We start from the raw sequence: 14,494 nt of genomic DNA on the forward strand, positions 1-14,494 counted from the left end.
GGCAAAAAATCACTTACTTTGTTATGCATATTGTGCTTCATAATAGTGGCGAGGGCTACAAGTTTTCTCATTTGGCTTGCTGTGCTTCACACTACTTTTATTCATTTACCTAGCATTTTGCCGTCTCTATGGCTGTATTCATAAGGACTACCAATAAGTGCTTCAAATTCCGTTGGCAATGGCAACGGCAGCTGATATTCGTACCACAAGTACCGCTATTCCTGCAAAATTTCATTCTAAGTGTTGTAATTGACGTTGGCAATGCTGCAGTCAGTTTGCCAAATTTCGCTTGCCATCTGACACATTTAACTATGACACCGCCAGCAACAACATTGCCGCCGCTTGTTCGCAGGTTTTTGCTCGGCTTGTCTTGCGCTCTGCTTTTCGCTTCAACAAAACAACTTCCTGTCTACGATGCGCTTCTTACAGATGACAGAGATTAATATTGTACTTATTGGCTATTTTTCGTATTCCCTCCTCTCCTGTCGCCAGCTTCTGCTAGTGCGAGAGTTTGTCATATTACTTGCACCTTGTCGCACGCTGACGTCTCCCTTTTTAACATTTTTTCGAGCACTTGACAGCCAGCTCACTGCGTTTGTCCGATGTCAGCTCAGCAATTTCTACAAAATGTGTGTTGAAAGGCTAGAATTCAATGTTGACAGTTGAGATTTTCGCTCATTGTTGGACATATAATTTGTGCCAGTAAGCGGTTCAATGGCTCTCCCTATCCTAGTTGTATTTGTTTGGATATAATTTGGAATTTCAACCTATTAAGTTGTTTTAAATTACAACTAGATTTAATTTTGGAAAATGTTCTAAAACAAACTCAGCCTATACGGGTTTTCTGGGTTCATAAGCCTCCAGAATCAATATATTCCTTTGTTTTTGTCGAATTAAAATTAACTGAGATGATGAAACCCGTCAATAAATCCCAACTGTCTTAGAAAATCTCTCTTTGTAAATAAATACAAACGCTGTAGGTTGATATTGTTATAGAGTGATTGTTTAGCATTTATGCTTTTATTGGAACCGATCCGAACTTGTAGTATATATAAATATAAATAAATCGAACAGGTAACCTAGTGTCTTGCCTTAAATATAATCTGAAAAATTAAACTAGTGCTTATCTTAGAATGCGTTAATATAAATGGGCTCTACTTCATATTATAACACCTGTACTACATAGATGTAAAGTAAATCGATTAATTAGAATAATTTTAGAGCACAAAACTTAGTTTAACGATACTTATTTAGATCACTTTAAGCACCACTAACATTTCGTAATTTATTACTTGCAGATAATATCTTCCTGGGTTTAATATATAATTTAATATGTATTTATCACTTTAATTATTTGGAGAATATAATTATAGTTAAATATAACGGAATGCATCTATTATATTTAAGTATAAATAACTTTGCTTCGTGAAAACTGAATTGTAGTTCTCTTATTTACACAAGTATTTTCAACATATTTAAAACTATGATAAACTTCTACTTTGGGTCTCAGCTGACTGGTATGAATAGCTGTTCAGACTAGACCCGAGCAATATCTGGCAATGTCGGAGTAGGCGCAGCCAAAGTTGCAGCATTCGTCGGCTATGCCAGTGCTGCGGGTCGCTTGCCGCCGCAAGCGCTTCCCAGTGATTCGATGTTTTCGACGCCAGCGGGCCTCCTCTTTCAGCATTTGCTTTAGACTGGGACGACGCTTACCTTTCCCAAGTGCTGTCGATGCTTCCCGTTCGAATTGTTTCTTGAACTGTAGTGGTAACAGGAACAGATCGGCGTGCCTGCGACTACGTAGACGACGTAATGAGCCATCTGTTTGTACAGAGAGCAATAACACAATTAGCGAGGTTCGGATTAAAGGCTGATTTTAAAATTACAGTGCGGTGATATCTAAACGACTTACCCAGGTCCTTTTTATTGAAGCCATTCTTGCAGACGCTGAATAGCATAAGGTCCAGAGCGTTGCCACAAAGCACCTTCGGAGGTTTTTCCGCTTCACAAACTTGTACCAACAACATTAAAGACGACAAAATTAGAAGTCCCCATAGTAACTGTCGCAAGGGAACACTCAATTTAGAGAAAGCTGGTGCCATATCAGCCGTTTGTGATCTTTCCACATCTCGCTCGAACTGACTAAGTACGGACTTTACAGTGCCACCGTTTGTTTGAAACTGAGCTATGAGAGCGACTTCCACTATTTAGTTCGTGTGAATATATGTAGGTTTGCAGCGTCCATGCGTAGATACATGAAGAGAGTTGACTGAGGACTGTTGACTGCCGCGAGTGAGAACGGGACCGCGTATACGGGCATGTGTGTGCAACAAACAGTTGTTCTACTGACGTTTCATGTATCAGGTAGAATAGTTGTACGAATGAGTGCCTGCTACAAGGCGATGCATAGACATATGTGGCTTACGGTATATATTAATGCATATAGACCTATTTACCTCTCGAACCGCTATGTACTTGCAAGTACATTTGTTGCTTTGTATGGATGATGTTTACTGTAAATTGTACCTGATCACCTAGAGGTATGAGTATAAACACAAGCAACTCATTAGGATGAGAGATGTACTTACAATCACGTTTTATATATAACAGAAATTTCGTATACAAAAGTCGAACAAAATAATATTACTGCGTTTCACAACTCTTTTGGACAACATATTTTTTACTCAAATGATTAACTCTGAACTCATACAATTATAAATGCAGACATCTCAGTACACACTTATATATGTATATATACTTGTTTCTATATATAGGATCGTGTGCTGGGAACAAAGCGATTGATAACACTTTGTAAAATATGTTTGTTTATTTGCATTTGGGAATTATAATGACCATCTATCACCACACCATTGAAATAGCAACAACAGTCAGCTGAGTACTCAGCTGCGATAAGTAACTAAACGCCCCGTACAGCATATGGGTATTTCCTAGGCATTCTGCTGTGCTAATACAGGGTGAATGATTCAGAAACCTTACTCATGGGGAACAATAATATATATTTATGTAATTAATAGTTTTTTAGAACCGAGAGTCCAAACAAATATCATAAACCAATTTCGTTTTGTAAAAGCAGCTGACAAGAACTCATGAACACAACTAGTCTACTGCAGACCAAAAATAAATCAAAAGTAATTTGTAAACTCAATATTCCAAAATAATTCTGTATATTCACATTCTTCAGATTTTCACAGAACATATATCATATATCTACCATGGTTAGGTCTAAACATTAGCCGCTGTATGTACAAAGACATTATAGTCTTTGACTCAAAGAATGAAAAAAGACTTCGCATTATGTCAAAATATTCGATGATGTTGGAGAAAAAAGAATCGGTTTCTGTTATTTAGCGTCTGTGTAAGAAAATTAGGTCGAGATTTTTCTCCACGCTCAACGACATACCGATTGCCGCCTAACTATATCAGAGACGGTACTAAAGTCGGTATAATTCTTTCGGTTTTTTAGTCGTAGGAACATTTCGCCTCTAATGGCTCACCCTGTAATAAATAGATGCAGTATCGGATAGTCACCGGAAACTTAACGTTTCGCCACTATTTTAAGGGCACATCAAAACAAAAGAACCATATGCACACTCGTACACAGCTCGGCCTCAGCCGCTAAAAATATCAGTTCAGAAAAACGCGCGTGCATAAAAGATTGTTTTCAAACAGATTACATTGTGCCATTGTTGTTTTGGTGTTTAGGTCAAAGAAAAAGCAACAACATACAATAATTCCCTAAGGCATTCTGAGTGTTTATTGTTTGTTGTTTTTAACTATTAGTGAGGAAAGAGCGTGTACCGAGATAGCATGCATCTAAAAATAAACACGAGGCCTAAATTTGGATACAACTGCAGTTTTATACCCACAGACTTCTCAAAGTACTTTTGAGGATGACTCCTTCCAACAAAGTCAATCTACTCCAGATCGCAGTGTTTGCTTGCTATATATCTAAGGTCTTGAAGAAAGTGATGACTTTGTTACAGGCATTGCTTGCTTTCCTAGACATAAATTCTTTGTCTTTGTAAAACTAGCATTGAAATTTGAACTTCCGAACTCTTGTGTGGACAGTGGCGCCCTTACTTATCAATGCATGTATGTCTGAGTGCGCGTGTCCAAGTAATTAGCTCATACTCCCGTCTTAGAAGTAAAAAAAAAGTATAAATTAAGGGCCCACTGCTCGCTTCTGAAAGACTTCAGAAGACTACCAGCAAAGAGTGCGACCCTGCTAAAGAATTGTCAGTTAAGTCGCACATCATCACGGAAGAATAGTTCTTGCGAATAGGATGTTGAAGAGTATCCGATCGGTGCTGATTTATCTTATATGAACATCGGAATATCATATTATCTGTACTCGGGTAATGGTAATGTACCTTTATGCTATTGTAAATGCTTTATATGGTTGTGGTCGTGATAAAGACTGTACTGACTGTGTCTTTCAAAGAGCTCAAGATTGTTTTCACCAAGGTGCGGATGACAGGCTAAACAAGAATAAAACGGTTTACCATGTTGAAAATACTTTGTTTAAAAAAATATATATTTTTGCGGAGAACATGTTTTCGTCAAGAGTCAAGGCATGTTGGTTTGAGTTCATAAAGCGCAAAACAATAAATCAAACATTTCAACTCGGTATTTGCCAGTGGCCTTAATAATTCATATTGTTGCTATTTCTGCCCCGTATTTGCTGGGAACGAGTTTAAATACAAAGTACACAACACACTCACACACACACACACCCATTTCGTTATCATCGCTGGTTCAATACATCGCATTTTGAATTGATTTATAAGAGTGCGGTTGTGGTGTTGTTGTTGCCTCAAGTTGTTCTACACATTTTGTGTATTGACAGAGAAACACAATACAATACAACACAATAATAAATTCGCTTCCATCATCGCCCCAATTGGTCCTCGACTAGCTCGTTCATGTAAATAAATCTTGTATTATATTTTTTGTTTTGGCTTTTGTTTTTGTAAGCAATTGAGGAGTGAGCAAACAGTGGCAACAAACAAACAGCCAAACAAACAACAAAATCCCGAAGAGGCATCATAATAATAACAACGCTGATAGCGGCCATTGGCGTGTCCCAATCGACTGACTTCACTTTCAATATTTACACACAAACAAACGCTTGTCACTTATCGGCGCAGAACGCTGGCGGCGGCTTCAGCCTGGCAGACAATCCGTCGGCCGCGTCTCGCTGCCTCGTTGAGAAGCGCTCAACTACTAAATTTGCTGTTTAACTGCGATCATTAATGAAGACATTCAAATAATTGTTGTATATTAATAAAGCCCAATTGTCGTTGTTGCTGCTGTTATTATACGTGTGCACCTATTGAATTAGTACAAGCGGCGATGTTTAAGCACTTTTCCCTCCAAATGTGTGTGTGTGTGCGTCCATGTTGGCGACGAAATGTGGAAAGAAAAAGCAAATTGATAGCATTTAAAGATAAAAGGATAGACGACACACAGTTTGTATGTATATATGTATGTGTGTAACAGTTATTAATGGGCGTAGGTTAAATGGTGCAAAATTAAGTAAAATTGATTGAAATCCATGTGCTGCCAAGCATGCAGGACTGGGAATGGGAAGGATTACGATGAATAATATTGGGAAAATGGCATAAATGAGTAGAAAGACGACAAAAGGAAGAAAGAGAACATGCAAGTAAACCAAAAGAAATATTAGAAGAATTTTAAATTGGCAGTTTAATTTCAAGACGAGATCTTTCACTACATCCCAATTTGAGTGGAAAGGCGTGTTAGCTAACGCGATTTCTTCCGGCAGCCATACGTTGGCTCCCTGCAATTAGCATATTTCCTTTGTAAAGAGATTCGAATAAAATGGTATGACAAACCCTTTCAAGGTATACAAATGACCAAAACACAAAACCATCAAACTGCAATTGATTTTCCATGCATTTGTTCTCTGTAGTCTTCGAGAGTCATGCAGTGGGCGTAAATACTCAAGCTGCCAATTACCTTCTTGCCTTGGCTGCCGACCAAATTTCAATTTTCGTAGAATTTTTTGCCAAGTTCATGGTGTGATCCTTACAAACTCAACCGGATTGAAAAAGAATAATTACTGTGATAGGAGTCCAGTAAGAACACAGCACTTTCGCCAGCCACCAATTGGAATTACAGTGTCGTAAATTACAGCCTGCGCGACAACATGAACTTTTCTTCTTCTAAAGCTTAAAGAAAAATAAAATGTACATGGATAGATGATATCTAAAGAGTCGTTGCAGTGGTGGAGGGAAGACAGTGTTCAGTTTCTGAATTTGTGTTTAAAATGCACTGTTTTGAAATTTCAATATATTTTTGACTCATTTATCGAAATTCAATCTTCCAAACGTTTCGAACGGACCATCCACTCTCCCTTTATTTGTGAACTATCGAAGCCGATAAGAAAATGATGAGTTCATTTTAAGAGTGTCTACAGCTTACTAATGTGATGAAATCCCGAGACCGAAAAATGCCCGGGCTTTTCCTCCGTCGTAAGATCAAACTGTTAGTGGCAAATATGCACTCGGTGCAAAATTATTCACGTCTAAATGGAGGCAAACTATAAAGTTATATGAATCAGCCAGTCCCGGCAACTTATTCATATTCGTATTTGATTTCCCTTCTTTCGCATTCGCCCTAACGAACGCCATTTTTGCATACATTTGATGGAGATGAGCGCTCATGTGTGCTTACATGTAGCCTTTATAACTGTACCAGGATATGTACCATAAGTTCCGAAGAACGCGTTTGAAAGCAACAAAAAGCTCCTAACCCATAATCTTGTGCTCGTGGTCTTCGTCGCTGGGACTTGAGTTAATTGTCAAATATTTGCCAACCTTGTGTTTTGCAATTAAACTACGTGCTCAACTTGCCGGTGGAGAGAATGACGAACACACACACCTTGCGCGAAACGCAGAGCGGCAGGTGCAGGTAATATGGTTGGCATTGAGGCTTGAAAAGTTGTTGGTATAGTGTGCAGACACACACAGTGCCTGGCGCCTGGCGTCAATTACACAGCGGCACTCTGCTTCTGGGAAGTTGGCTCATTCGAGCACGTGGCAAAGTGTCAACTCCGAGGTGGAAGTGCCGCTTAGGTACGTAATTGCCACACACTCACATGCACGTGCACGCTTTGATACCAGAGCGACGGGGTCGTGACTGGTGCAATGCACTCAGATGAACCGCCAGATGATGCCAATTCGACTTCATAACAGCGGCGATAATAACCTGTGTGACATTTCTTAGTGCAAAACTTTGAAAATTCGGTACAATCTTCGCTTGTCACCTTCACGGCCGTTTGCTGTGTGTGTGTGAGTGGCAACTTAGTTACCGAATTCCGCGAACCAAAACTTTAAAACTCTTTCTTAATGAAGTGTGGGGCCAATCTTCGGCAACTTTCCTTTCTAGTATAATTAAACCGCAGATATTTTCAATAAAACTTAACTGTACTTCGGTTTTACATACCTTAGTGCGATTCCCACGAATTTTACGTTTGTGGAACAGGCAAAGGATGAAGGAATTTTCAAAACAGAACATTGAGCGGCGCTATTTGCTTGTCGCATTTAAGTGCAAATAATAAGAATTTTTAAGAATGGATGAGTTGACACTAGTTAAGCAGGATACAGCAATGCCCTCAGAAAGCCTTACGCCCCTCAAGGGATTTTAAATGATGATTGAGAGTACAAATTTCACGACATTTTTTTTTAGTTTTTTTGGATTAAATTTGGATGACTTATGCTTTACACTTTGGCATCAGGTTCTGCTAGGAAAGCTTTCCGGATTGTCCGATGACGATTTACGTAAGACTCAGTAAAACACCGCAGATCTTCTTGTTATCTCTGCATAAAAACATAAAAGGAAACATAATAGAATCATAATTTTTCGCCCAGCACAGCCGAAGCTGTTAACACTTAACCCCAAAGACATGCAAGATAAATTTTATTTCATGCCAAAAATTTGTTGGCGAGCAGCCAATTTCAATTTTTAACGCACACGCATGAACTTATGCAACGGTTGCTCTCAAGCACCACACACTCCCCATTACACATATCGGATGTGTAGGCAGGTGTATATGTAAAGACACGCACACCAAATGTGTGAAAAGTGAAGAAAAGAAAAGCAAAACACAAAAAACGAAGCAATTGAAATTAAGCGAGTGTCGCATAAATCAGAGAGCACACACACGCTCCCATATGCATACAAACAGGAGGGTGAGGCGTGAATTGTTCCCACATGTCCTGCTGCCTGCAAACTCGCTGCTGGTGTCCATCTTAGCTGTTTGCCAGTGTAGATTTTATTGTTGTTGTTTGTTAAGCAGTAACCTATTGCCAGTACAATTTCACATGCAAATATTTGTCGACGCACACAGACACACCCACACACCCACATATCACATACATACATACACGCTCGCGCCTTTCCAGTAACTGTCATACAAATTTGAATATGTGCAAATGCTTACGCATACACTTAAAGCGAAGTGCACATCATAAAATATCTCAATTTTTATTCATGCATGGTTAATGTGGCCTACAACAATAAAACATAGCCACATACAGCACATGTACATATATACGTTTGTATGTATATGTGAATGTGTGCAATTTATATAAATCTACGTGTGTTTGTGTTTATAGTCTTACAGGCCACTTTAAAGCATTTACACACATCTACACAATTACTTACATTTACAGTTATGTTATATATGTATGTATGTACGTCACTAAATCGCATAGCAATGCCATGTATGTACGTATGTATGCATGTATGTATAAAATACGAAATGTGAAATGCGAATAAATGGCGAGCAAACGGTATTGTGTGCACAACAGCAACAACAACAACAACAACAATAATATAGCCATAAACAATTTAGCCAAATTTATGGGGTCTCATTTACTGCACTTTTTCTCTTCATAATTTATGACCTAAGCAGGTATATTAAATGTCCTGTAAAAAATACGCATAAAATGTACCAAAAACAATACTAACAACAACACAAACTCGGCGAAACGACACAACAGCATGCGGCGGCATTAAAAATGCCAAATTGTGTACTTTTTGTGACTAAATAAAAATTTCAGCGAGACTAAAAGAGCTCTCCACACACACACACAAACACACTCACATTCGTACTAACAACAAATGCTCGGACAGGCGAATTCTGCTATGTAGTGACTGCTGGGAGTGGGGGACGAGCTGTGTTGTTTAGATTTTCCGGTTTTAAGTGGCGTAGGTGTGCAATTGTAAGCCATTGCCATTGGACACTTGCGTTCGGGTGGCTTCGCGTTGAATTTGTGCACCGTTAAAAAGCAATCTGTTTGTTGTTTTATTAAGCGTCCATACGCGCAAATAATAAACTGGACACAAACACAAAAAGGCAAGTAATCATAAAACGTTGAAGTATTGTTGTGGACCACATCCTTGTGGACCTTGTGGGAGTCACGGCGGGACTGAGGAGTGAAGGTGCAAAAGAGAGCATGTGCCTTGCAATCAGTGCTGAAATGATTCCCATAAAAATGATGAGCCATTTGAAGGCAATTGCAGAACACTCCAATTTATAATAACAACAAAAGACACTGCTAGTCCCAGCGGAATCTCAGCCCAACATCAGCGCCACTGACAAGACAAGCGCTAATCACAACAGGCGGGTTGATCTTTACGCTGCTGATCCTAAAATAGAAGCAATCATTGATATAATTGAATAAAGGGAATAATTGTTGTAACTTTGGATATTGTCTTTGTAATGTGACCCCAAAAATCTTTATTTGCTTCATTGACTCATGATTGAAGTTTTGCGTTACAATTCCGGGACATACGCCTGATACTAATGAGCTATTTGCTTTTTTTTAAGAGAGCTTTAGTTTTTTTTAGAATGTTTGATCACCGCAAAAGTGGTCTAAAGGCCCCTAGACGTACCACACACAAAAGAATAATTAGAAAACAGTATCATTTACGACGTTGTCATTTTGAGCCAAAAATACACAATAAAAAACTAATTATAAAGTTTACTACTCTTTATTTAAGAGCTCGAATATTTCCGGAAATTGTATGAACATAAAACATATATTTTCGGTATCACAAATCATGGTATTTTCTGTCATCCACCATTTTTCGCAATGTTATCATGATTCAGAGAAGAAGTGTTTTTCATTTCAAATTCTTTGGAATTATTAGACATAAAGCTTTCTTTGCACAGTCGAATAATTTGCTTCATTTATTTAAGTATAATTTTTTATTTATCTATTTAGCAAGATAGCTATTTAGTAAAAATATATACATATATATGTTTTTTATTTAAAATGAGACAGGTATGTTTTACCTGAAGACCTTTTATTATTCGAATTTTCGATTATATTTAGTGATTTTAGTATGGATCGGTATTACAAATATTTAATTGAAGACATGTTTCTCCATCCTGGGCGCTTTGTTTTTAATATGTGTTGCAATAGGAGAGAATCTCGTTGTAGCTGCAGGCCTTGCTGCAACATTCATCATAGACACCAGTCACGACCGTGTCCCGATGGCGGCGAGTCTTGGCCAAAGTGTCGAATTGGGCGCCATGGATCTTTGCTAAGAACGGAGAGTTCGCATAGGGGAAGGGCAGCTCGTAGTCCACTTCATTGTTTCCCAGATCGTCCCACTCGACTGCCATTCAAAAACATTTGTAATTTTATAAACATATTGAAAGGTGGAAATAATTTTACTCACCCGATTTCTTGAACTTCGAATTGAAGCCATGAACGCAAATGGTGCTGAGTACAGCGTCCAAAGCGGGACCGCAAACTGTGCGTTGGCTTTGGCTTTGTGGCAACACAACTGCCATAACGAGCATCATGGCGAAGATTTTCAACAGGTTCATCGACATCATAATGGCAGTATAGGGTACTCGAATATGGATGGAACGCCTAAAAAGCTGCTTCTGCGGCAAAGTGAACTGTTGAAGCTGTGCAAAGTAACTGATGTAGTTCGCAGCTCCTGACTATCTTTTTATACAGGTGAATTCGCAAGGAGAGGTGAGGTGCTTACTCTCCTATTAATTAGCATATGTCAGTTCTGTGCATCTCACAAGGGGCCGCAGGACGAGGTGAACATTTGCATGAACGTTTTAGTGAGTATTGTTGCATATTTATGAGCGCACATTTTGGAAGGCACACACGTGCCGATATGTAAATGAGAGCGTTTACCACTTTCATCGAACAGCACTTTTCTCTCGCATCAGCAAACACATTCGTCCTATATTTTTAAACCAATATGCACAATTAAATGCTCATATTTCATGAATAATCATAGAGACTATTTTAAGTATATTAAAGCGGCATAAAAATATACCTTTAGGAATGCGAATTAAACAATTTCTAATATTGTATTGCAATAAATAAACTGCTGTCTTTAGCTAATGGAAAATATTGCTGATATATATTTTTTTGAATGTAATTATCTTCTTTTTATCTTCTATTTGACGCTTTAAGCTGATACTATTTGTGGCTAAATTATTGGTAGAAGCTATGCTAAATAACTATTGAATTGTTTAAAAAATGTATAAGAATATAATTTAAATAGTTAAGATAACCTAAATTCCTCTCTTGCTTCCCCAAATATTTATCATCTCTACATTGGAGTTATGTCTTAATATCGCAGTTGGCATATTGACTCAATATTAGCAATAACTACAAAAGAGGCAATAAAATATTTATTATCGCCATTAAATGCTATTTAACTTAGCTTCTGCCAATATGAAACATGTCTTGGTTGCTTGGTATTGGCTATTTGGTAACCTATATAACATTATTCAGTGCATTTTGATGAATCAGGAATTCCTGAGCTGTTTAATGTCAGTAATAGATTACATGGAACTTTATTTGGCTTCCGGAGTTTATAGGCACAGTCCACTATTGTTCACAAATACTTTTCTTCTAGCTTCTCTGACTTTTACAACATAAACAAAGAGTTTAAGGTTAGTCGTCATGTCGTTGAAGCAAATAATTAAGAACTAAAACGTGAATAAAAGTGTTTGGAAAATATTCATTAAAGAACTCTAGCAATATTTTCCGCTAACATCATTTCCTAAAGAAAAGGTAAACTATTCAGACGTAAACTACTGAAAGTGATTCCTAACAACATTCTCCACTAAGCTCCTCCAATTCTTTCTGTTAGAACATGAAACGTCCAGCAGGTCTTTGTACCAAAAATAATTTGTGCTATAAAAAATTGCCATATAATTCATGCCAAAGTGGTTATGAGTCCACAGAAGAATGCTTTTGGCCATGCCAACGAGTGTGTGTGTGAAAGTGTGCACTTACTCGTGCATAAAAGAGAAATTTCAGTCACACTATTAGCAGGAATATACCTACTTATCATTTTCATACGCCAACCGCACACTGGTCGTCTGCCGCTGGCCATGCCAAAAGCTCCGCGCCACCAAAACGTTGTCGAATCGATCGCTGCAAAAAATGACAGTGGAAATTTACGACTTATTAGTTTCCGCCCAAATAGCTCCGGAATATGACTGAAAATCGAAATGGAAACCAGTACGAGCTGTATATGCCGCAGCGTCAACTCCTTTCCGCTGCACACTTCGCCACGCTTCAGTCAATCGTTGGCAAGCTCCGAAGCTTTCAGACACCGGCGCACGCCCCCTCGGACGCTTTTTCCTTTGTTATGCATGAACATTGCAAGTCGTATTTATAACCTAATTTACTGCGACAACATTGTAGTAAATTAAACAAACATCTCGCTTTATATCTTATTTTTTACACTTAATGGCTGATTGGAGCGCACGATGTGGCAGTAAATTGTCTGCGCCAAAGTCCCGTTCGATGGGGGCCCTTGAGTGTCCGCGCAGTAATTAAATGGCGAGAAAACACTCTGCTTTCGCTGCCACAACGCATGTACACACATAACTAGCAAACATATGTATATCTAAGAGCTTTTCACGAAGAAGACGTTTTTACATATATGCAACTTATCAACCTCCCATCCTCGACTACAACCTATTTCGATGAGAATTACTACTTTTATATGAAATAGTTTTCGCTTCAAATTGATAAAGTGTTTCAGTAAAAAATCCCACTCGGAATCGCTTGAAAAAGTTCACATGTAAGTGAAATTGCCGGATTATTGATACCGTATGAGATTGAAAACACCATTTCTGAAGAACCATCCGTAATAACTGATTGAATTTCGAATGCTTTGCTATGTAACGGATATATATCTTCAAGACATGGTTGACAACAGTTTGACGTGCCGAAAATCATGTGTTATACAATACAAGGGAGGATGGCGCTTATCAACCACAAATGTGAAGAACATCAAAGCACTACTAAAACTTCCATCTGAACTTCCAATATCTCTTTCTTGTGGTGCGACCAACTATAGAAATCTGCTTATAGCAATAAGGAAAGGATTTCACAACTATATACGAAGACACTGAGTATTTATGAAAGTCTTCGTAGAAAATTTAATACTTTTTCTTATTAAAGGCCCCAGAGATAACACACAAGTTCAAGAAAGGAAGAGAAGATATTTATTTTAGACCTCAAATGTCGTCAACCATATTACTGGTTCTCATGTACATATGCCATCCGTTACTATTACACACACACACATGAGTAAACATTGTGGCGTGAGCGATTCCCAGCCTCAGCCTTAACTTCACAAATCAAACCAACATTTTCAGGCTATCACCAGCGATTCCTTTCGTCTTACCCTCCACCCGCTGTGGCCGTTTCGGACCGACTGTTGCAGCCGCCTTTGTTGCTTAGTGGCATTAAATTTATGTGCCGCACTTTTGGCCTGACACAGCGAACATTTGTTTCTGGTAGTAAATGTTATTATTTTTCCCCTTTTCTTCCTTTTCAAATTTTCAATCTTGCCAGTGTTTCTACTATTTCTTAGGCTCTTCCTAGCTCCCATTCTGGCTTGGGCTTTCGCGTTCAAAGTGGTGTCTATGTTAGTAGTGAAAGTAGTTAGTAGTATTAGTAAGTGAAAAGTTTTATAATTATTGACGCAGCTCAGATCATCTCTATCTTCTAGGTAAAAATAAAGCGTTTTCAGGATTCCAATTTTATTGGCTTCCTGTATATTTTAAATTACAGTTTAAAATTCATCTGAAGACTTAAAATATGTGAATGTCCTATATTTTTTTCAGCTTATTCGCGACCAACTGAAGGCAAGTAACGCCGATTTTTCATCTGCTGTTCCAGCGCTGCCGGCCACAGCCACATACATTCGTTTGGCAAGCGTCCTCTGCCATCATTCGTGGTCGCCATTGTGCTAAGTATTCGCTTATGCTGCGCGGACACATCCATCCGTTTGGTCCGTATCCGCTGTTGCTCGCGAATTTTATGTTTTTTAATTCCGCGGTCGCTTTGCCACATTCCACTACCTTCCGCTCGCTATTTATTCTTATTTCTGCAGCGCAATATTTTGTTCCATTAAAGTGATTCATTTCAAAATGATTCTTCTAGGA

At 38.5% G+C, this 14,494-nt stretch overlaps 3 protein-coding genes across 3 annotated transcripts in view; 1 reads left to right on the forward strand and 2 right to left on the reverse strand.

Annotated features, from left to right (window-relative positions):
* Positions 1-14,494, forward strand: part of LOC105212950 (uncharacterized) — a 125,825-nt gene that overhangs the window by 61,079 nt on the left and 50,252 nt on the right. The gene's annotated exons all lie outside the window — the stretch shown is intronic.
* On the reverse strand, positions 982-2,702 carry LOC105212946 (probable insulin-like peptide 4). Its single transcript, XM_054229369.1, has 3 exons — positions 2,589-2,702; positions 1,913-2,526; positions 982-1,821 (listed from the first exon to the last, which is right to left on the reverse strand). The coding sequence occupies exons 2-3, from the start codon at positions 2,100-2,102 to the stop codon at positions 1,532-1,534; spliced, it is 480 nt and encodes a 159-aa protein (XP_054085344.1). The 5' UTR covers positions 2,103-2,526; positions 2,589-2,702; the 3' UTR covers positions 982-1,531.
* Positions 10,279-10,995, reverse strand: LOC105212945 (probable insulin-like peptide 1). Its single transcript, XM_011185342.3, has 2 exons — positions 10,735-10,995; positions 10,279-10,671 (listed from the first exon to the last, which is right to left on the reverse strand). The coding sequence occupies exons 1-2, from the start codon at positions 10,892-10,894 to the stop codon at positions 10,457-10,459; spliced, it is 375 nt and encodes a 124-aa protein (XP_011183644.2). The 5' UTR covers positions 10,895-10,995; the 3' UTR covers positions 10,279-10,456.

The sequence above is a fragment of the Zeugodacus cucurbitae genome, chromosome 4 (genome assembly GCF_028554725.1).
Source record: "Zeugodacus cucurbitae isolate PBARC_wt_2022May chromosome 4, idZeuCucr1.2, whole genome shotgun sequence".
NCBI classification, from domain to species: domain Eukaryota; kingdom Metazoa; phylum Arthropoda; class Insecta; order Diptera; family Tephritidae; genus Zeugodacus; species Zeugodacus cucurbitae.